Here is a 23,733-nt window from a genome sequence, read left to right on the forward strand (position 1 = left end):
ATACATGCTCCCATGTTTCCTCCTCCCATTCACATATTCTACACCTTCTGTTCTCTTCTTTTTCCCAGTACATCCCCTCCCTTACCTCGTTTCCCAGTCTATTTATTTAACTTTTTTCTAATTCCTATTAAAATGATAATCGGAATTGCTTTGAACTCTTTTGAAATATTTCCGGATATTTTTAAAGATTTCGAAAAATTTTCTATAGATTTCAATAATTTTAAGGAGTTTTTAAGATTTTAGGGCATCTTTAAAACTTCTGAGGCATTTTTGGGAACTTTTAATTTAAAGTATTTTGGGGAATTTTAATAGATTCCAAGGATTTTTTTATAAATTTAATCAATTCGAAGTGATTTTAAAGCTTTTGAAATATTTCAGGATAAAGAATTTTCTAGAAATTCTGAAGATATGGAACGATTTTACAAGACGTATGAGGTTTTAAAATATATTAAAAAAATATTTCATGTTATTTAATAAGATATCCGAGGATTTTAATGATATAAATATAAATGATATAAATTTTCAAGTAAAAATGGAACAGTTAAATCCTCAGTTAAAAAAATTTAATTATCAATTAAAACAACAGAAATTCTCAACCAAAGAAATTAATTTTTAATCTTAACGATGAATTTTTGTCAAAATAGTGGAATTTTACACCCAAAAAATGAGTATCATACCAAATAAAAAAATAAAGAAACTAATTTACAAGTAAATAGTTTTTTTGTCTCAACATTTTCAATAAAGTACAGCAATTTTAAGCAAAATATTTTAATTTTCCCCATAATTTTCAACTAAATAATTAAATTTAGAACAAAAAAAAGGTTTGCGAATACACAAAAAGTAAATTCTTAATAAAATACATAAATTTTTAATCAAATAGTTAAATTTTCAAGCAAGAAGACAATTTTTCAATCAACCAAAGGAATTTTCTACAGAAAAGTTTAACTTTATACCAAATAGTTGAATTTTCTGAGAATACGAATTTAAAAACAAATTTTAACTTATTTAAACTTCAAAAATAATTAATTTGTTATTCAAGAAAGGGAGAAAAATTGCAATTAAGGTTTGAATTTTGAAGCTAATAAGTTGAATTTTCAACAAAACAAATAAATTTTTAGTTGAAAAAATTAATTTTAAACAATGAAAATTAATTTTGATCTAAAATCATGAATCTTCAGAAGAAAAAATTAATCTTTTTGAACAGTAATTCAACTTTTAACCAAAGAGTTGCATTTGCAACCCAAAAAGATGCATTTTCAACCAAAAATGTAATTTTTAATATTTCAGCAGAAAAAAGTTTTTAATTTAAGAAGAGCAGTTGAATTGTCTACATAAAAAGATTAATTTTAATTGAAAAATGTAATAATTGATATTTGGAACAAAAATATTTTTATTACAAAATAAAAAACCGTTCTATTTTTATCCAAAAATAATACTTTTGTACTAAAACAGACGAATGTTGAGCCAAATTTTTCTACCCAAAATAGAATTTTCTACAGTTTTAAATAAAATAGATAAAATTTCTACAGAAGATGAATTTTTAAACCAATAAAATGAATTTTTTAAAAATAGATGAACTTTAAAAAAAAAGATTTCAACAAAAAAGATTTCAATTAAAAATTAAAAATAGTTGCATTCATTTAAAAAACGAATTTTTAACCAAACTGTTTTATTTTCAACCCCAAAAATGTATTTTCTACAAAAAAGGCGATTTTTTAACAAAATATATAAATTTTTTAGTTTTAAAACTTTAAAAGATCAATTTTGAATCATGTATGGTTTAATTTTGTTTCTGCAAAACAGTTGTATTTCAAACCCGAGGATATGAATTTTTTTCAGCAAAAGTTAATTTTCTATCAATTTTCTATAAAAAAATTAATTTTTAACAAATTAGTTGAAGTTCCAAATAAGGAGTTCAATTTTTAACCGATAAAGATGAATTTTCTACGAAATGTGTAGCATTTGATATTTTAAAAAATATTTTAATTAAAAAGCAGTTGGATTTAACTAATAAAAACGAATTTTTAACAAAATACTTAAATCCTCAACTAAAACAGATGAATTTTCAACCTAAAAATTTTCATTTTAAACTAAAACAATTCTTTTTCTACCGAAAAAGAAGACTTTTCATGAAAATTCGATTTCAGTAGTTCTTTAAATAATTAGTTGAATTGCTGAATTTAACAAATTTTTATTGTATAAATAAATTTAATGGTTCTGTAGTTTAAGTAATAAAAAGTAAATAAATAACGATTAATAAATTAATATTTTGAACTTAAAAATAACTTCATAATAATATATTCTTAATTAAAGGCTTTTATTAAATTAAAAATATTGTTTTAGTTTAAAATATTCAAATTTTAACGCATTCAATTTGAAATTTTTGAATTGAGAAAAAGTTTAATCATTAAATATTGAGCATTATTTGAATGTTCATTTAAGACAAGTAGCTTGAAACTAAATATTTAAAATGAAAGAATCTTTAACTGAATTTTTTAACATAGAAAGCCTGGAATCGTTAAAATTTCGAAGAGCCTTTAAACTTTGAAAGTTAAAAATGTAATTTTTTATTTTAAAAATGTTTAATTTGTGACTGAAATTGTTGAATTTTGATGTATAATTTACAAATGAACATTTATAGGAAAAAATTAAGTGATTTTAAGAGTTATTCACGAGTTTTGAAAGGATTTAAAATTATGATGCAAATTTTAAAAAGTTTCCTTAAAATCTTCCAGAATCTTTTTTGAAAATTTGATTTAAATCTTTTAAAACCTTTTTAAATAATCTCTTGAAATAATTTGTCTAGGAATCTTAAGAAAATGTTTTTATTCTTTTGAAGCCTTTCAAAGATTCCTGAAAAGAATCTGATTTTTTTGTTTAAAATCTGCGAAAATCTACATTTTGTTTTATATTAGGCTATCATTTCAAGTTTTACATTAAGTTTGAATCTTTTCAAAACGTCTACATATCTCTTAAAATTATTCAAATTTCGTCTGCAAATAATAAATGTACAATTTTTATTTATACATCCAAGTTTTGAGAAAATTTTCACGAATTTGCAGGATTTCCTCAAAATTTCAGAAAAAATTAAATTAATTTTGACAAATGTTTAGAAGCTCTGAAAAAGTTTCATAAATAATTTTCAATTTTAACAAATTTAAAACAACTTCTAGGTTTCTCAAGATTTTTTATCACTTATTTTAATCTTTTCGAAGATGTTTAAACTATTTAAAATGAAAATAATTGATTTTCTAATTTAAGAAGTGTTCAGGTAAACAAATTTCAATTTTTAATCGTTCTAGTTTAAAATTCCTTAAAATTATATATAATTTAAAAAATTTTAAGATCATCGATTAGTTTTTTAATTTAGGGCATTATTCTTTCCATTGTATACGTGTAAATCATTGAGCGTTTATAACTTCAAGTGTAAAAATTTTACTCATAATTCAAAATTTGGATTTTTGTGTTAGAAATTCAAATGAGATCTTTTTAGATGAAAATTTAACTATTTTTTTTTTTTTTTTGAAAATGTATATTTTTAATTTGAAAATTCAACTGTCTTAGTAGAATTTTTATTTTACTTGGACAAAAATGCAATTGTTTGGTTGAAAATATTACAATCTTGTTTAAAAGTCATACTTTTTGCTGAACATTTTTGCTATTTTTCAGAAAATAAATCTATTGTTTAAAATTCTATTTCAAAAGGTTTTGAAACATTTTAGAATATTTTAAAAGATGTCAAGGCTTGTAAAGATTTGAAAAATGGTATAGTAAACCATATTTATAACATTTCAAAATATTTTAAACGAATTCAAAATTTGTTAGAAGATTTTACAAAAAATAATTTTTTTTTACGATTTCAAATAAATACTAAATATTTCATCAAAGTTTCATAAAGATTTCAAAGGAATACAAGAATTTGAAAGATTTCATAAGGATTTCAACAGATTTTAAACAGTTTACATTTTTTTTAAATATTTCAAATATTCCAGTGATATAAAAAGAATACAAAAGTTTTCAGAAAATTTTCGCAAATATTTGAAAGATTTCACAAAAATTTCTTTAAAAATTCAAAAAAATACTTTGTTTAAAATCAATTAAGAAATTAAATTTTTGTTAAATATAACTAAAAATTACGCAAAGTACGGCGGGTTGTTGTGGGGTTGGGGGGGGGGGGGGTAGAAATATTTTTTTACGGTCTGTTACAGGGAGTCCGAGGCCAGAACTCGGAAAAATATTTAATTTTCTAAATTGTAAACATCTCTCTTTAAAAACTAGGTGATACCGGAAGCTTGTGCAAATCAGCAAGTGATAGTTCACCTCGTGAGTGCTATTCGTGTGATGCCATTTGACACTCTCGTGCAAACTGTACAACAAGTCGTAAAATCACCTCCACCAATCCATGGGGTGAAACAAGATTTTTCGTTGGAAGTTTCCGTTTTGGAATTGCTCTATGTCTACATGCAAAGTAATACTTCACAGTCTCTCATTGAATCCTGGGCCTGTTTACTCGGATTATTAAAAGATGGATTGTCTCTGACTGCACCTGCTCAGTTCCTATTGCTGGCTATTCTCAATGAATATGTACAGAAGTGTCCACCCATGCAGGAGAAAAAAGATATAAGGGACCTGCAAGATATTTCCGCAAAGGTAAACGTAAACCATTTTTATGAAAAAATTATTTTCCTCCTTTTCTAACTTGATTCTCTACTTCTCCTAGCAAATCTATAACTTATTTATTTCAATTTACTATCTGAATATCCTGGTTTACTCTTTTATTTCATACTCGACTGAAATGGCCATCTCTTGCCCCTGAAAATAGGGGCGAAAGAAAAATCAGCGGGGCGAAAGTAAAATCAGTGGGGTGAAAGTAAAATTTTCGGGGCGAAAGTAACATTAGCGTGGCGAAAGTAAAATCAGCGGGGCGAAAGAGAAATCAGCGGGGCGAAAGAGAAATCAGCGGGGCGAAAGTAAAATCAGCGGGGCGAAAGTAAAATCAGCGGGGCGAAAGTAAAATCAGTGGGGCGAAAGTAAAATCAGTGGGGCGAAAGTAAAATCATTGGGGCGAAAGTAAAATCATTGGGGCGAAAGTAAAATCAGCGGGGCGAAAGTAAAATCAACGGGGGAAAGTGAAATTTGCTGGGCCTTTTTATTTGCAGTGCACAAGTTTTAAAGCTTTCAAAACATTTAAAAGCTTTTTTTAATGATTTCAAACGAACAGAAAAGATTTCACGAACAAAGGTTGAAAAAATAATTCAAAGATTTCAAGACATTTCAACTATTTTAAATGATATTAAAATTTTTTAGAAGATTTCAAAAGATTACAAATATTTTAAACCATATCAAAATTGTTTAGAAGATTTAAAAAGATTATAAAATATTAAGAAAAATGTCAGAAAGAGTTTACAAATGTTACAAATATTACAGTGATTTCAAGTGAATAAAAAATATTTCAAATAGACTTCAGAAATACACTTGATTTCGATTTTGTTGATGATTCATTATTTTAGTTGACAGCAATTTTTTTGTTCAAAATTACGTTTTCTATTTGAAAATGAATTGCTTCAACTAAAAATTCAAATTTTTGGTTTAAAATTCCTGTATTTTAATGAAAATTCTAATTTTTGGGAGAATATTTAAGCTTCTTGTAGACTAAATCATCTTTTTTTATAAATTTATTCTAAAATCCAAATATTTAACTGCAAATTAATGTGCTTTGTTTAAAATTCGTCTATTTTGATAGAAAATTCATCTGATTAGTTGGAAATTGATATTTTTTGTTTAACATTAGTTTTTTCTTACTAAGAATTAATTGTTTAACTTAAAATGCAACGGTTCCATTTATCGTCGATAACCAATTAATAATTTAATAATAATTAATCAATTTAAAACTCATATATTTTTTTAAAAAGTCCAATTGAAAATTTTTTGGATAAAACTTCAACTATTTTTTTTTTTTTTTTTTTTGAAAACTTGTCTGTTTATCATAAAAATTCATCAATTTTTGTATGAATTGCATTTTTCTTGGTTAAAAATTACACTTTTTTGTGTAATAATCGTCTTTTTGGTTTGAAAATTCATTTTGTTGAAAGATTATTTTTCTTTCTATTAATTAATTTTTTAACTAAACATTTATTTGTGTTTTTCGGGATGAAAATAGTCTTTGCTGAAAGTGAATTATTTAAGTTAAAAATTAATTCCTTCCAGAAAAATGTTACTTTTTGTAGAAAGTTCGTTGTTTTGAGGTCGAATATTAATCTTCTTGGATGAAAATTTAATCTTCTTGAGTTAAAAATTAATTTGTTTGGAAATTTAACTATTTTGTTAGAAAATTTTCTTCTAATAAATTGATTTTTAAACATAAACTCTAACTATTTAATTTATGGTTCAAATTATTTTTTAGATTAAAATTCAACTATTGGTAAAAAAATCGTGAATTTTATTTTAAATTCTTGTTTTTTGGTAAAAGGTTATTCTTGTTGGAATAAAAAAAAAATGATTCTTTATTTTTAAAATTTAATTTTAAGAGAATATTTAAAAAGATTTTTAAGATTGTCAACAAATAATCTGGAAAATTTTCAGACTTCTTGTCCTTTTATAATGATGGAGTTCCAAAGGTTTCTATTTTGAAAATAATTAATGTTAAAAATCTGCCCTAATTAATAAGAATTTAAATAGAAAAGATTAGAGTTTGAAAAAATAAGGTTGAAATTAAACCGAATAAAAAATTTACATTTTTTACTTTAAATAAATATTACAATGAAAAAAATAGAACCTAGAAATTATTCTGAATTGAAAAAAATCATTAAATTAAATTTTTTAAAATTATCTTTTAATAAATCTGAAAAACACTTGGAATGTGGAAAAAATATAGCAACCCAGGTATAAAAAATGGAATTTAATAGATTTATACCAAATTTCATAAAATTATTTAAAAAATATCAAAATAGGACTTCTGTAAATGGAAAATAAAATTTACGTAATAAAATCTTTTACTTTGTATTTGTAAAGAAAAACTTTTTTTGAAATTCCATTTGATTAGTATTTAAATTATCTACTGAAAAATATGAAATTTTAATAAAAACTGGAATAGTTACATTTTCAACAAAAAAGATTCATTTTCGACAAAATAGTTGAATCCTCAACCAAAACAGATTTATTTTCAACTAAGCAGTTGCATTTTTTAACAAAAAAGTTGAAAATTCTATCAAAAGAGCTAAATTTTGAACCGACAAATATTTGTCGATCATTTTTTCCAACCAATAGTACAATATTTAGTGAAAATAGTTGAATTTCCCACCTAAAAAAACGAATTTTCATCTAAATAATTAAATTTTCAACCCAACTTTTGCATTTTTAACCAGAAAATATAAAATTTTTACCCAAAGAGTTGAATTTTCTACCATACCTAAAACCATACTTGAAAAACGTGGAATTATCAAAAAAATTTATATTCCTGGAAAAACCAAGAAATATCAGAAATTATCCATTAAATTTTTTTAATTCATCTTTTAAACTGAAAATTTAACTATTCCAGATGAATATTCCATAATTTTAGCTAAAAATTCATATATTTCGTTGAACATTATGTTATTAACGGAAAATTTAACTACTCAATTTTTGGTTGACAATTTATCTTTTTTAGTTGAAAAATCATGTATTTTGTTAATTAATCTTCTTGGTTGAAAATTCATTCATATTTTTTGTTTTAAAATAGATTTTTAATGTGAAACTTTGCTTACATATTTTATTTTTGTTAAAAAAAATCGATATTTTTTGCTTAAAAACTCAACTATTTTGTTAAAAATATGTATTTTTTAATTGAAAATTCCACTATTTGATTCATAATTCATGTATTTTTTTGGTAGAGGTTAATCTCCTTGGTTGAAAATTCATCTTTTTGCTTCAAAATTCAACTATTTTAATAAAATATTCATAATTTTATTTAAAAATTAATCATTTTGTTTGCATTTTTTTTGTGGGAAATTAATATTTTTACTGCGAACTTAATTATTTCATTTTTGGTTAGAAAATAATATTTTAGTTGAAAATGTAAATATTTAGTTGAGAATTAATTTATTTTGCTTAAAATTCTTCTCTTTTGGTAAAATTTAATCTTGTTAAAAATGCAACTATATTTAAAATTTATCAGCTTGGTTGGACAAAACTTTTTTAACCAAAAGTTAACTAATCCATTTTTTGTTGAAAATTAATTTTTTTACCTCAAAATTCAATTATTTGGTTGAAAAATGATCATTTTAGCTAAAAATTCAACTTTTTCTGAGAATTATTGCATTTCGTTGCAAATTCATATTTTTTTTTATCAAAACTAATCTTCATGTTTGAAAATTTATCTTTTTACTTGGAAATTCAACTATTTTAATCAAGTAATTATAATTTTATTTGAAAATTCATAATTTTGGGTAAATTTTTTTGGTGGAAAATTAATTTTTTAATTTAAAACTTAACTAGTTTAAAAATAATATTCTTTGTTAAAAATTCAACTATTTGGTTGAGAATTAATGTATCTTGTTGAAATTTCGTATTTTTTGGTAGAAATTAATCTTCTTAGTTGTAAATTAATTTTTTTTTTTGCTTGAAAATTCAAATATTTTAAGTAAATAATCATAATTTTATTGGAAAGTTCATAATTTTGGATGCATTTTTTTGTGTAAAATCAATTTCTTAATTTAAAACTTAACTAGTTTAAAAGTAATATTCTTAGTTAAAAATTCAACTATTTTAATTAAATAATCATAATTTAATTTGAAAATTTATCATTTTGGTTGAATTTTTTTCTGGGAAATTAATTTTTTAACTGAAAACTGAACTTGTTCATTTTTTGTTGAAAAAAAGATCTTTAAGTTGAAAAGTCAACTATTTGGTTGAAAATTAATGTATTATGTTGAAAATTCACCTTTTATTATAGAAATTAATTTTCTTGGTTAAAAACTAATTAATTTTGTTGTAATATCTTTTCTTTCTTGAAAAAAAATTTGTTTGATTGAAAATTCAACTCTTCTCTTGAAAACTTGTCTTTTTGTTTAAAAATTTATATTTTTGACATGAAAAATAATCATTTTTGGTTAAATATTCGACTATTTTGTTGACGAAAGTTTAACTATTCCATTGTTGATTAAAAAATTATGTTTTTCAGTTGAAAATTTAACTATTTGGTTTAAATTTCATGTATTTTGGCTTAATTAAACTGTTTTTATTTAAAATTATAATATTTTTTGGTTGATATATCATCTATAACATTTTTCGTTGAAAATTAATTTTGTTAAATAAAAATTGAACTATTCTATTTTTTGAAAATTATTTTAAATGCAAAATAGATATTTTTAAACAAATATTCTTCTATTTTCTTGAAAATTTGTCTATTTTCTGGGTAGAAATTAATCTTATTAGTTGAAAATTCAACAATTCGAATTAAAGATTCATGATATAAATTGAAAATTAATCAGTTTGCTCTGGAAATTAATCCATGCCGTGTCAAAATGAAAAAGTTTTTAATAAATCTGAATTGAAATCCAAGAAAACGATAGAAAATTTGATATAGTTCACCTATTAACGACCATCGGTTTAATCCTCAAGCTCGGTTTAGGATTCCAATTCTCCGTTTTTCGAGAATAAGTCGGCCGAATTATTCTCGGAAGTTGGAGGGTTGCAATCACAAACCTAGAACTGCGATTCGATTCCGCGTAATCTTTCACCGTCTTAGGTAGGAGAATTCCCGCGAACCGGCGAACGGCAGGCTCTTGTCGTATTCCAGTGGGTGAGAGGAGCGGGCGACCAATGGCAGGGCCCGATCCGTCCTCCCCACCGCTGGAATGCGCGCGGGTTTTGCTCGAAGATCGGGAGTTGCGAAAATCGGCAGGACGAACGAAAAATGAGTATCTTCTCGACCGAGAAGCGTGACAGATCACGGAGTATTTTGCGCTCCTACCGACGATCTCCTGTCAACCTGTACGCTTATATTCATTGAATTAAAATTAGTTTTTTCCATATTTAAATTCCAGCCTTTATTATTCCGTTTTCGCCAACCTTTATTTTAACTCCTATCCTCCCTCTAAAATACTCGAGCAAATTCGGATACCAGAGTTATCCCTCAGCATCCACGCGCATCAGACGTAATACCGAGCAGCTACCCAGGATTTCAGGAGTACCCCAGCAACAGGAACATCGGAGAACCCTCAATCCGAGGAACCGACAGGTAAGTGGAGTGTCCGCCAGGTTTTCGCAATTGGTGCGGCACCGTCTGGAAATCTGGCGGTCCATCCGATCACGGTTTTCGGTAGTGCGTGGCGCGATCGTGTATTCCATTCTCGATCGTTTCGCCTATGATCGGCGAGCGAGTTCTCCGCGTTTTTCCCTTCGGGTAAGATCTGCGAAACCCTCGGTTCCCTTCCCTTTGTGCGGACCTTTCAGTTTCCGTTTACGGTTCTTGAATTTTTCCTCTCAAACATAAGATATCACTCGCATTGATTACAACCCCTGAATTTATTTTATAATAAATTATTCTGATTACCAGGGGGGTATCAAATTAGGTCTTAATGAGTTTTAAATAAAAATATTGTTCTCTTTTAGTTAATTGAATCTTGCTCGCAAATTGCCGGCGCGTGTCTGGAACAAACAACCTGGTTGCGAAGAAATTTGGCAGTGCGGGAGGACGTTTTTGATGTTGCCGAAGGATCTTCCGAAGGAAAAGAAGGGAAAAGTGCTGCCGGTACGTAAATAATAGAAATTCTCGCCTCTCTTTCGAAATATTTAAAAATGTTTTTCTGAACGCAATAAATTAATGAAAATTTCTTCGAATTTTGACTTTCAGTGACACCCGGAACACTGCCGAATGCGGCCTATAGTGTTCAAGCGCAGACTGTCCTGGCTGAAATTTTGGCTCCTTTATTGGACGTCAGCTACGGGTCTCAGGAAAAAGAAAGGGTCGCTACTTTGTTAACGAATCTCATGTATAACGTGACACCCTATCTCAAAAATCATACGTGAGTTTTGAAAGAGTCTTGATTTTTTTACGAAAACCTTTAATTTGAATTTTTGTTGTTGCTTTTAATAGTTATTTTATTCAAATGCGAAGAGTAATTTAAATAATTTAGTCTATTGTGAAAAGAAAGATCACGTTTAGAAGAAATGTTGCTGCTAAAAAGTTTTTTATTCATTAAAATATTTATCTTTTGTTCATTAGAGAATAAATTAAGAGACTTCAAGACAGTTTTTATAGATTGTTCCAATTATTTTATACATTGCAACGAAACGACTTTAATATTCTGATTAATTCTATAGGTTTTTTATTTCTTCTCCGCTTACAAATTATAAAAATTATTAGTTGATAATCTTTATGTTAATTCAGTTTCAGAATTATAATAAATACAAAGGATTAACGGATTTGAGAGATTTAAAAAATGCGTGAGCACCAAATTTCAAAGATTTTACAACAATTTCACAAAGATTTTAAGATTTTCAAAACATTTAAAGAATTTCAAATATTTAAAAATGGGTATAGTGCATCGGATTTCAAAAAATTAAAAGAATTCCAAACTTATTTAACTGTTTCAAAAGATTTTTGAAACATTTTAGAAAATTTCAAAAGATTCAATAAAGATTTTTTTTTAATTTCACAAATATTTCAAAAGTTTTCGAAACTTTCACAAAGATTTTAAAATTGGTATAGTAAACCTTATTTATAAGATTTGAAAATCTTTTAAACGAATCCAAATTTTTTTAGAAGATTTCAAATTAATACAAAATATTTCACAAATATTTCAAATATTTAATAAACATTTCTCAAAGATTTGAAAGAAATACAAGAATTTCAAAGATTTAGAAAAAGTGTACAGTATATCAGATTTCATAGGTTTCAAAACATTTCAAACATTTTAAACGATTCCAAAACTTTTCGAAGATTTTAAAAGTTTTCCCGAAAACTTCAAATATTCCAGCGATATAAAACGGTTAGAAAAGATTTCAGAAAAATTTCGCAAATATTTCAAAGAATTTATGAGAATTTAAAAAGATTTCAAGAATTTCAAAAAAAATTTCAAATATTTGAAGCAATTTAAAAATGTTTAGAAGATGTAAAAAGTTTTCAATACAGTACAGTTAAATTTTTCAAAATATTTCAAAGCTTTTAAACAACATAACATTTTTTAAGAATATTTCAAATATTCTAGTGATATAGAAAGAATATAAAAGATTTCAGAAATATTTCGCAAATATTTAAAAGAATTCATGATGATTTAAAAAGATTTAAAAAATTTCAAAGAATTCATAAAAAAATTTCAAATGTTTGAAACAATTTCAAAATTTTCTAGAGGATTAAAAAAAATTTCAACATATTACAATTTAAGATTTCAAAATATTTCAAAGATTTTAAATAATTTTTAAAAAATTCTATAATATTTCAAATATTCTAGTGATATAGAAAGAATATAAAAGATTTCAGAAATATTTCGCAAATATTTAAAAGAATTCAAACAAGTTTCTTGAATAAATCAAAAGAATACTAAAATTTCAAAGATGTAAAAATGTTTAAAAGAATTCATGAGGATTTGAAAAGATTAAAAAAATTTCAAAGAATTCATAAAAAAAATTTCAACATATTACAGTTTAAGATTTCAAAGATTTTAAATAATTTTTAAAAATTTCTATAATATTTCAAATATACTAGTGACATAGAAAGAATATAAAAGATTTCAGAAATATTTCGCAAATATTTAAAAGAATTCACACAAGTTTCTTTAAAAAATCAAAAGAACACTAAAATTTCAAAGATTTCAAAATGTTTAAAAGAATTCATGAGGATTTAAAAAGATTTTAAAAATTTCAAAGAATTCATAAAAAAAATTTCAAATGTTTGAAACAATTTCCAAATTTTTTAGAGGATTAAAAAAAATTTCAACATATTCCAATTTAAGATTTCAAAATATTTCAAAGATTTTAAATAATTTAAAAAAAAATCTGTAATATTTCATATATTCTATTGATATAGAAAGAATATAAATGATTTCAGAAAAACTTCGCAAATATTTTCAAGAATTCACAAAAAAAATTTTAAAAATTCAAAAGACTACTAGAATTTCAGATTTCAGAATATTTCGAAGAATTCATAAGCATTTAAAAAGATTTGAAAAAAATTCAAATATTTGTAACAATTTCAAAAACTTTTTAGAAGATTGAAAAAAATGTCAACATAGTGCAGTTAAAGATTTCAAAATATTTTAAAGATTTTAAACAATTAAAATTTTTTTTTAGAATATTTCAAATATTCCAGTGATAAAAAAAGAATACAAAAGATTTCAACGTTCAGAATACTATTCATTTTATTTTTCAACACCAAAATAATAATTGTAACCAAAAGTAAATTTTTTACGAAATAGTTGAAATTTCAACAAAACAGTAGAATTTTCTACCAAAAATAATAGCTATTTAACAAAATAGTTGAATTTTCATCCAGGAGATTTCAGTTCTCTTTTCAACACTAAGTTATTAAATTTAAACAAAAAGTAAATTTTTTCCGAAATAGTTAAAATTTTCATCAAAATAGCAGAACTTTTAACAAAAAAGTATGAATTTTCAACCAAACTTTTGCATTTCTGTCCAAGAAAGATGAAAATTCTACTAAAACAGGTGAAGTTTTAAGTAAAAAAAGAAAAAAATTCAATAAAGGAAGAGTTTCATTTTCATTCAAATAGATTTAAATTGACTTTTCAACTCAAAAATACGAATTTTAAACAAAATAATTAAACCATTTTGTTAAAAAGTCATTCTTTTTGGTTAAAAACTTATCGTTTTGGATTGAAAATTTTTTTTTTTGTGGAAACTTATTTTTTTATCATCTTTTGTGCGTGAAAAGTCAACTAAATTCCTTTTTAATAGAAATTTCAGCTATTTTTGTTGGAAAATTGATCTTTTTCATTTAAAAATTCATCTATTTTAGGAGTAATTTCATTTTTCTTGTATAAAAATTCAACTGTTTGGTTAAAAGTTAAACTATTTTGTTGAAAAGTCATATTTTTTGGTTCAAAACTCATATTTCGATCTTGAAATATTATCTGGAATCTTTTTTTGGATACAAATTCAACCATTTTTTTTAAAATTCAGTTTAAAAAAAAATAAAAAATCATCTATTTTGAGCGAATAATTTTTTTTATAAAAAAGTAACAATTTGGTAGAGAATTAAACAATTTTGTTAAAAATTCATCCTTTTTGATTAAAAATTAGTCTTTTTGGATTGAAATATTTATTTTTTTCATAGAAACTAATCGCTTGTTCAAAAATCTATATGTTTCTTTGAAAATTGATCTTTTTGATTTAAAAATTCTTCTTTAGTAACATTTTTTAAAAATGAAAATCACCACTTTTTGTTTAAAAATAATTCTTCTTTGCTTGGGTATTCAACTATTTTTGTTTAAAAGATTTGATTGAATAATCACTTTCGTGTAAAATTAATTTTTGCTGAAAAGGCATTTTTTTGTTGTTTGAAAATTAAATTTTTGTAGAGAAAATTTGTCTTTTGGCTTTAAGCTTCAACAATTTCGATAAATTTATATTTCTTTCTGAGGAAAAGTCTTTATTTGTTAAAAATCCGTCTTTTAGTTTTAAAATTCATTATTTTTGGACGAAATTTTATCTTTTTGGATTAAAATATCAATAATTAGTAGACATTAACTTTTTATTTAAAATTAATTTATTGTTGCTGGTAAGTCAACTGAAATATTTTTTGGATGAAAACTATTTTTTTCCGAAAATTCGTCTTTTTTTTAATTTCATCTTTTTTAGTAAAAATATCGCATCTTTCTTGGATAAAAATGCAACTGTTTTGTTAAAAATTCAACTATTTCCCAAAAAATTGTTTCTTTATTTCAAATCGGATTTTTGTGTTGAAAACTGAGATCTTTTTGGAAAAGCAGAAAATTATCTTAATGCTTACAATTCTGGATGAAAATTCCACTATCGTAGAACAATTTTTTTTTAAAATAAAAAATTCATCTGTTCTTTATAGTAATTTCATTTTTCTTGGATAAAAATTCAACTGTGTGGTTAAAAATTAAACTATTTTGTTAAAAAGTTATACTTTTTGGTTGAAAACTCATATTTTGATCTTAAAAAATTATCTGGAATCTTATTTGGTTACAAATTCAACCATTTTTTTAAAATTATTTTTTTTTTCAAATAAAAATTCATCTATTTTGAGAGATTTCATTTTTGTTGATAAAAAGGTAACTATTTGGTAGAGAATGAAACAATTTTGCTAAAAAGTCATATTTAGATGAATTTATGTTTCTTTCTTGAGGTAAAAGTCTTTATTTTTCGAAAATTTGTATTTTTCGTTTTAAAATTCTGTTGTTTTTTTTCTTAAATATAAATTATGGCACTTTTTTTTGTGGGGAATTTATCTTTTTAGGATGAAAATTCAACTATTGTGTTAAAAATTTAATTATTTTGTTGAGGGGTCTTAGAGATTTTTTTTTTTTAACAGAACAAAAAATATTGCTTCGTTCACTGCCTGCTCACAACTTCTGAGTTCTTTATCTGGGTATCAATATACGAGGAAAGCATGGCGCAAAGATGTTCTCGATTTGTTACTGGATCCTGCTTTTTTCCAAATGACAGCTCCTTGTTTGCCTTACTGGAGAACTATTATTGACAATCTAATGACACATGACAATACCACCTTCAGAGATCTTTTGAGTAAGTTTTTACATCCTTCTTTTATTATTATTTACATGCATGTCGTCCTAAAATTTTTTAGAATCCTAAAAATATTTAAAAAATGGTTTTCTTTTGTTTAAAATTAAAAATTTAATGTTAAAAGTTTATTTGTTTTTTAATTTTGAATATTTGATTTATAATGACTGATTTTAAATGAAAAATCAGATATTTCTAAATATTAAGTAATTGTTCTTTTTCCTAAAAAATATTTTTAATTTAATACAAGCTTTTAATTATGAATACATTTTTGAAGTTATTTTAAAATTGAAAAAAGTTGATAAAATTTCAATTTGGTTTCTACATTTTTTAAACTAATAAGACTTTCCAATTGAAATAGTTTATCCTTCAACTTTAAAATCTGGAAATTATAAAATTATGAACTTTTCCCATTTTAAAAATCATTAATTAATTTATAATCACAGTCGAACAACTAAAAATATTTTTTATCCAAAATTTAAAGGTTTCAAACGCTTCTAATTTTTAATTGTTTAAGGTTTTAAAACTGCATTTTAAAATTTAAAGATTTTCGAATCAAGCATTCTAAACTTAATGCTGTCTTAATTGAAAAAGATAGCAATTTAATTAATTTAAAATAAATTAATTTTCAAATAAAATTATGAATTTTTATCATGTCTGCAAAATCTTTCATGATAAAAAATTTAACTCTTTTATTGAAAATTCATTTTTTTGTTTTAAAAATTCAACTGGCTTTTAGAAGATTCATCGGTTTTGGCAAAAATTTGATCTTTTTTGGTAAAAAACCCCACTTTTTGATAGCAAGTTTAATTATTATTATAAAAATTCCACAATTTTATTAAAAGGTTATCATTTTTGGGTTGAAAAATCCACTGTTTGGTAAAAAATTTCATTTCCCTCTCTGAATGAAAAATCTTTTTTTGGTTCAAAACTTTTGGTAGAAATGTAACTTTTCTTTTTGTTAGTAAATTAATTATTTGATTTAAAATTTAGTTATTTTTATGAAAATGCAACAATTTTGTTGAAAATTCAACAATTAGATTCGAATTTTGTCATGACTGAAAAATCTTTCCGGATTGAAAATTCATCTCTTTGAGTCGAAATTTGATTTTTTAAATTAATAATGCAATTGTTCAGTTGCAAATTTAATTATTTTGATAAAAATTCGATTAAAAAGTTATAATTTTGTTTGAAAATTCTTTTTGATTTGAAAATTCATCTATTCGGGTAGAAATTTTTATCTTTGTTGGGTTAACAATTTTATTATTTGGTTGAAAATTTAATTATTTTTATGAAAACGTGAACATTTTTAAGTTATTTTTCGGATGAAAATTCCTCTCGGTTGAAAATTAACTTTTTTGCTGAAAATTCACTTCTTTGGGTAGAAATTTGATTTTTTTTTTATTAATAATGCAACTGTTTGGTTGCAAATTTAATTATTTTGATAAAAATTCCACAATTCTATTAAAATGTTATAATTTTTTATTGAAAATTATTGTTTGGAAAATTCAATTATTGTTTGAATATTAATATTTTCTTTTGAAAAATTCAACTGTTTCGTAGAAAGTTCAAGAATCTGGTAGAAATTTCGTTTTCTTCTTGACTGAAAAACATTTCTTGGTTGAAAATTCATCTCTTCAGGTAGAAATTTAATCTTTTTTCGTTAAAAATCCAACTTTTTGGTTGCAATTTAAATTATTTTTATAAAAATTGAACAATTTTATTAAAAAGTAATAATTTTTTGTGAAAGATTTACTTTTTCTAGATTTTTTCTAGAAATTTTCTATACAGATCATATTGAATGTAACATTTCCTTTAAGTAGTTATTCAGAATTTATTTGTTTTTATTAATATTCTAAAAACATTAGAAAAAGAGTGAAAATGCCCCATAAAAAATGGATTATTTGTCCATAAATAAAAAGTCAAAGAAATTAACAAAAAGTTAAAAATTTCAGGAAGGAAAATATTATTAAAAACTTCAATAAATGTGTTTATTTTTTCAGAAAAAAAGTGTAAACAAAACTTTTATGCACAAGTTAAAAAGCATCTTTAAACTTTTTGAAACAAATAAAAACAATTATCGTGTTTTTTTTTTTTTTTTTTTTTTTTTTTTTTTTTTGAAGCAATGGAATATAAGAATTACTGCAATGAGTGTCAATATTTCTAATGACATAATGAATAATAACTTATTTTTCAGATAAGGTATCTATAGCACAAAGTAGCAGTATCAGTATCTTCTCTTCAAAAGAACAAGAATATGAACAAAGAGCGCAGCTTTTAAAAAGACTGGCTTTTGTTATACTCTGCAGCGAAATGGATCAGTACCACAAATATATGCCCGAAATTCAAGGTATTTTTTTGAAAAATTATTTCTTTTATAATTAGTTATTCGCGTTTGACCGGTTAAACTGTTTAACAATTTAAATAATTTCTGCTTTTACCTGATTTTACATTTAAAAAGTAGAAAAAGAAAATGAATTTCGAAAAAAAATAAATTTTAAATAAATTAGTTCAACTCTAAACCAACCTGTTAAATTTTTAAACAAAAAATATCAATTCTCAAGAATAAATGTAATAGTTGATATTTGAAAGACATTTTTTTTTATTTTAAATAAAAAAAACAGTTCAATTTAACCAAAAAATAATTATTTTTCCAGAATGATGAATTTTCAACAACATAAATTAATTTTTAACAGGGTAGTTCAACTTTTAAAAATTCTAGCATTTTAAACGTAAAAATATGAATTCTAAACAAAAAAGGTGATAGTCGATATTTCAGCGAAAAAAGATTTTAATTTAAAATAAAAAATAGTTAAATTCATCAAAAAAAAAACAATGTTCCACTAAATATTTGAATTTTCAACTCAATTTGATTAATTTTAAAACAAGCAGTTGCATTTTTAATAAAAAAAGGTGAAATTTTAAGCAAAATGTTTGAGTTTAAAGCCAAAAAAAAAGAATTTTCAGCAAGATTTGAATTTCTAACCCAGAAAGATTGTTAAGTCCAAAAAGAAACAAAATTTCAACCAAATTGTTTTATTTTAAGGTCAAAAATACGAATTTTTTAGACAAAAGTTAAATTTTTTAACACAAATATCAATTTTTGTCGAGGAAATTAATTTTCTACTAAAATAGTTGACTTTAGACAAAATACATGAATTTCAATGAATTTTTTTGTTATATTCAACTGAAAATATTTCAGTTGAATATAACATCAGATCAATAACATTTAAATTAAACGAAATCAAGAAATATTTTTCGGCCAAGAAAGAAACAAAATTTCTATATATTGTTGAATTTTAAATGAAAATATGAATTTTCAATCAGTAGTTGAATTTTCAAGCCGGAAAAAAATATCAACAAACCAGTCGTATTTTCAACTAAAAATTATAATTTTATAACAAATCAGTGGAATTTGCGTCAATTTTTAACAACAACAAAAATCAAATTTCTGCCCAAAAAGATGAATTTTTAACGAAATAGAAAGAAAGAAAAATTCAACCAAACTGTCAAATTTGTATCAAAATAATTACATTTTCACACCAAATAATTAAATTTTTAATAAAAAAAACCGTTACATTTCTACCAAAAGTTGTAAACCAAGAAAGATTTTTCAGTGGAGAAGAAATCGAAATTCCTACCAAATTGTTACATTTTCTAGAAAAAAGGGAAATCTTCCACGAAAAATGATCACTTGTTAATAAAATTGTTAAATTTTTGATAAAAATAATTAAAATTGTAACCAAAAAGTTGCGTTTTTAACGCAAAAAAATTAAGTTTCTACTTGAAAAAATGAATTTTCAACCAAGAAACGTTTTTCAGTCATGAAAAAATTTCAACCTAATTGTTGAATTTTCAACAAAAAAGTTCATTTTCAACCTAGTGAAATTTTCAAATCCAAAACACGAATTTTGAACCAAAAAAAAAAACATTTGAATTTTCAACCAAAAAATAACTTTTCAACAAAAGTGTTGCATTCTCATAAAAATAACTCAATTTTAAATGAAATAATAAAATTTCTAATAAAAAGAAAAGTTACATTTCTGTCAAAAGTTTTAAACCAAATAAGATTTTTCTTTCAAGAAGGAAACGAAATTTCTACAAAATTGTTAAATTTTCTACCAATCAGTTCAATTTTTAAAACAAAAAAATGAATTTCCGAATCAAAAAGAATTTTCAACAAAAATGATAACTTTTTCATCGAATTTTTATCAAAATGTTCACGTTTTCATAAAAATAATTAAATTTTGAACCAAATAATAAAATTATTAAACCAAAAAAGATCAAATTTGTACCCGAATAGATGAATTTTTAAATAAAAAAGAATTTTCAAAACTAATTTTATCTTTTTAATAGAATTTTTATCAAAATAATTAAATTTGCAACTAAACAGTTGCATTATTAATAAAAAAAGCCTAATAGTAGAATTTTCAAACCAAAAATGATAACATTTTAATAAAATTTGGGTTTTTTATAAAAATAATTAAACTTGTTACCAAAAAGTTGAGTTTTTTAACCAAAAAAGATCAAATTTTAACCAAAAGAGATTAATTTTCTAAAAGTCAGTTGAATTTTTAAAACAAAAAAATGAATTTCCGAATCAAAAACAATTTTCAACAGAAATGATAAATTTTTAATAGAATTTTTATCAAAATAATGAAATTTGCAACCAAACAGTTGCATTATTATTAAAAAAAAATCAAATTTTTTCCTAAAGAAATGAATTTTCACTAAAAGAGTTAAATTTTTTATAATGAAAGATTTTGCAGTCATGATAAAAATTGCAACCTAACTGTTGAATTTCCAGCCCAAAAAGTCGAATTTCAAAAGAAAAAATATATTAAAATTTTCAGTGAAAAAAAAAGTTTACATCTTTACTAAAGTTTTAATCCAAGAAAGATTTTTCATTCAAAAAGGGAACGAAATTTCTACCCGATTGGCAAATTTTTTGCAAAACAGAGGAATTTTTAACCAAAAATGATAATTTTTAATAGAATTGTTGAATTGTTATTAAAATAGTAAAATTTTCAACCAAGAAATATTTTTTAGTCAAGAAGGAAACAATATTTTTGCCAAATTCCTAAATTCCTAAAAAAAGTTTAAGTTTTAAAACCAAAATATGAATTTTCAACCAAAAAATACAAATTTTCAAAAAATATTCGAACTTTTAACCAAAAAATAACTTTTCAACAAAATTGTTGCACTTTCATCAAACTAATTAAAGTGTTAACCAAATAATAAAAATTTTAACAAAAATTATGAATTCTCAATCAAAAATATGAAAGGAGACTATTCAGCGAAAATAATAAAAGCGGAAAAGAATGTGAAGCCTGCGATTAATAAATAAAAATTTTGATAATAAAATAACTAAAAAAGTCTAAATAAACATTGTAATTTATTTTTAATATTTTAAAAATATATATCAGGTTAAGAAACTATAAATTTTGCTCAGAAAATAATGTTAATTTTCCACTGTACCTATAGAAATTACTCGAAAATTAATATCACATTTATTTCATACGCGAATAAATTTATAATAATATTTATTTTTACTTCATTTATTATATTTTAAAATAAATTTGTAATTGCACTATAAGATAATAAATTTAATTATAAATTTGCAAAAGAATTAGCCACTTTGTTTCGGTAATATTTTTAATTCCTCCGGCAGTTGATTGTTTCGATTGAGATTCCCGAAAGGGGCAGGTTTCTCATTTATTAAAATTTTTTTCTTTCTTTTCAGAACGCCTTGCAGATAGTCTGCGCCTTCCTCAAGTCATTCCGTCAATTCAGGCTCAAGTATTTTTATGTTTCCGTGTTTTGCTTTTACGGATGTCTCCACAGCATGCAACTTCCCTCTGGCCCGTCATCGTCAGCGAATTAGTCCAGGTCTTCCTCCACATCGAGCAGGAACTCACAACCGATACCGAGGAGTTTAGGTACACCATAAAATCAAAAAAAAAAAAAAAAAAAAAAAAAAAAAAAAAAAAAAATACATCATATTGCTTGTAGTTTTGTCCCGCTTCTGCATGTTTTCATTCGGTCTTCAGTCTCACATTTTTTAGAGGAAAACCTATGTGTAGATGCTTTAAAAAAGACTCAGAGTTTCCTCTTCCATGTTTCAGAGGGCCTAAAATATTTAAAATTTTGCAACACAGATATTTCAATTTAATTGTTTTATTAAAAATCCATTTCTTCGCTTAAATTTTCTAAATTTAATTATTTTATTTAAAATTCATTTTTTTCGCTTAAATTTATTCGTTTCTTCTTCTCTCGAAAATTGCTCTTTTTATTCTTTTTTATTATTCAATTAATTTGTTAAAAAAATTTGTTTGCTGAAAATTTATTTTTTAGTAACAAAACTCGACTTTTTAGTCGAGAAATTAATCTTTTTGGTTGAAAATTTATTATTTTTGGTTGAAAATTGAAGTATTTTGTTGAAACCTCCTGTTTTTTATTCAAAATTATTTTTGTTCTGAAAATTCAAGTTTTCATTTTTCTCGGGGCCTAAAATCTTTAAAATGTTGCAACACAGACATTTAAATTTATTTGTTTTATTCAAATTTCATTTTTTCGCTTAAATTGAATTTTTAAACTACAAATATTTTATTTTTGGTCATTTATTCGTTTTTTCTTTTCTCGAAAATTGTTCTTTTTAGTCTTTTTTCTTATTTAATCATAGGGCCTCAAATCTTAAAAATTTTGCAACCCAGACATCTAAATTTAATTGTTTTATTCAAAATCAATTTTTTTCGCTTAAATTGAATTTTTTAAACTAAAAATATATATTTTTTTTTGGATCATTTATTCGTTTTTTCTTTTCTCGAAAATTGTTCTTTTTAGTCTTTTTTATTTTTTAATTAATTTGTTAAAAAAAATTTTGTTTATTGAAAATTCATTTTTTAGTAACAAAACTCGACTTTTTAGTCGAAAAATTAATCTTGTTGTTTTAAAGTTGATCTCTTTTGGTTGAAAATTGATTATTTTTGGTTGAAAATTTAATTATTTTGTTGAAACCTCCTTTTTTTATTCAAAATTATTCTGAATTTAATCTGAATGAAATCTGAATTTAATTATTTTATTCAAAATCCTTTTGTTTCGCTTAAATTTATTCGTTTTTTCTTTTCTCGAAAATTGTTCTTTTCAGTCTTTTTTATTATTCAATTAATTTGTTAAAAAAAATTTGTTTGTTGAAAATTAATTGTTTAGTAAAAAAAACTCGACTTTTTAGTAGAAAATTAAACTTTTTGTTTTAAAATTTATCTCTTTTGGTTGAAAATTTATTATTTTGGTTTGAAAAGTTAAGTATTTTGTTGAAATCTCCTTTTTTTGTTCAAAATTATTTTTGTTCTGAAAATTGAAGTTTTTCATTTTTCTCGGGGCCTAAAATCTTTAAAATTTTGCAACACAGACATCTAAGTTTAATTATTTTATTCAAAATCCATTTTTTCGCTTAAATTGAATTTTTTAAATGAAAAATATTTTATTTTTGGTTTTTTCCTCTGTTTTTATTTTCTCGAAAATTTTTATTTTTAGTTGAAAATTGACTTTCTTTCAGAAAATTATTGCGCTTGTTTGCACATTCATTTATTTTGATTGAAAATTTAATTAATTTGTTAAAAAAAACTTGTTTGAAAATTCATTTTTTAGTAAAAAAAACTTAACTTTTTAGTAGAAAATTAATCTTGTTGTTTTAAAATTTATCACTTTTGGATAAAAATATAAGTATTTTTAGGTTAAAATTTAAGAATTTTGTTAAAACTTGAATTTTTTAAACTAAAAATATTTTATTTATGGTTTTTTTACTCGTTGTAATCTTATTGTTTAAAAATTAAAAAATTACTTTAATTTAAAAAAAAAAAAAACAGTTGAATTTAAACAAAAAAGATACATTTTAAATGAAATACTTAATTTTTAAAACTAGAAACTAAAAACAACCATATTTTAAAATGAGAGAATCAACTTTTTTGGAAAAAATAGATTTTTTTTTAATTGAACTGTTTTGATTAAAATTTTATCGGTTGAAAT

At 23.5% G+C, this 23,733-nt stretch overlaps 1 protein-coding gene across 2 annotated transcripts in view; it reads left to right on the forward strand.

The window, feature by feature from the left end:
* The window catches only part of LOC117178058 (protein dopey-1 homolog), a 178,781-nt gene that overhangs the window by 98,484 nt on the left and 56,564 nt on the right, over window positions 1-23,733 (forward strand). For both annotated transcript variants that reach the window (XM_033369267.1, XM_033369268.1), the window contains exons 15-20: window positions 4,279-4,650; window positions 10,591-10,729; window positions 10,832-11,003; window positions 15,497-15,708; window positions 17,903-18,055; window positions 21,449-21,644. In XM_033369267.1, the coding sequence (XP_033225158.1) occupies window positions 4,279-4,650; window positions 10,591-10,729; window positions 10,832-11,003; window positions 15,497-15,708; window positions 17,903-18,055; window positions 21,449-21,644 (1,244 nt within the window). The remainder of the gene's footprint in view (window positions 1-4,278; window positions 4,651-10,590; window positions 10,730-10,831; window positions 11,004-15,496; window positions 15,709-17,902; window positions 18,056-21,448; window positions 21,645-23,733) is intronic.

This window comes from Belonocnema kinseyi, chromosome 8, assembly GCF_010883055.1.
Source record: "Belonocnema kinseyi isolate 2016_QV_RU_SX_M_011 chromosome 8, B_treatae_v1, whole genome shotgun sequence".
Classification (NCBI taxonomy): domain Eukaryota; kingdom Metazoa; phylum Arthropoda; class Insecta; order Hymenoptera; family Cynipidae; genus Belonocnema; species Belonocnema kinseyi.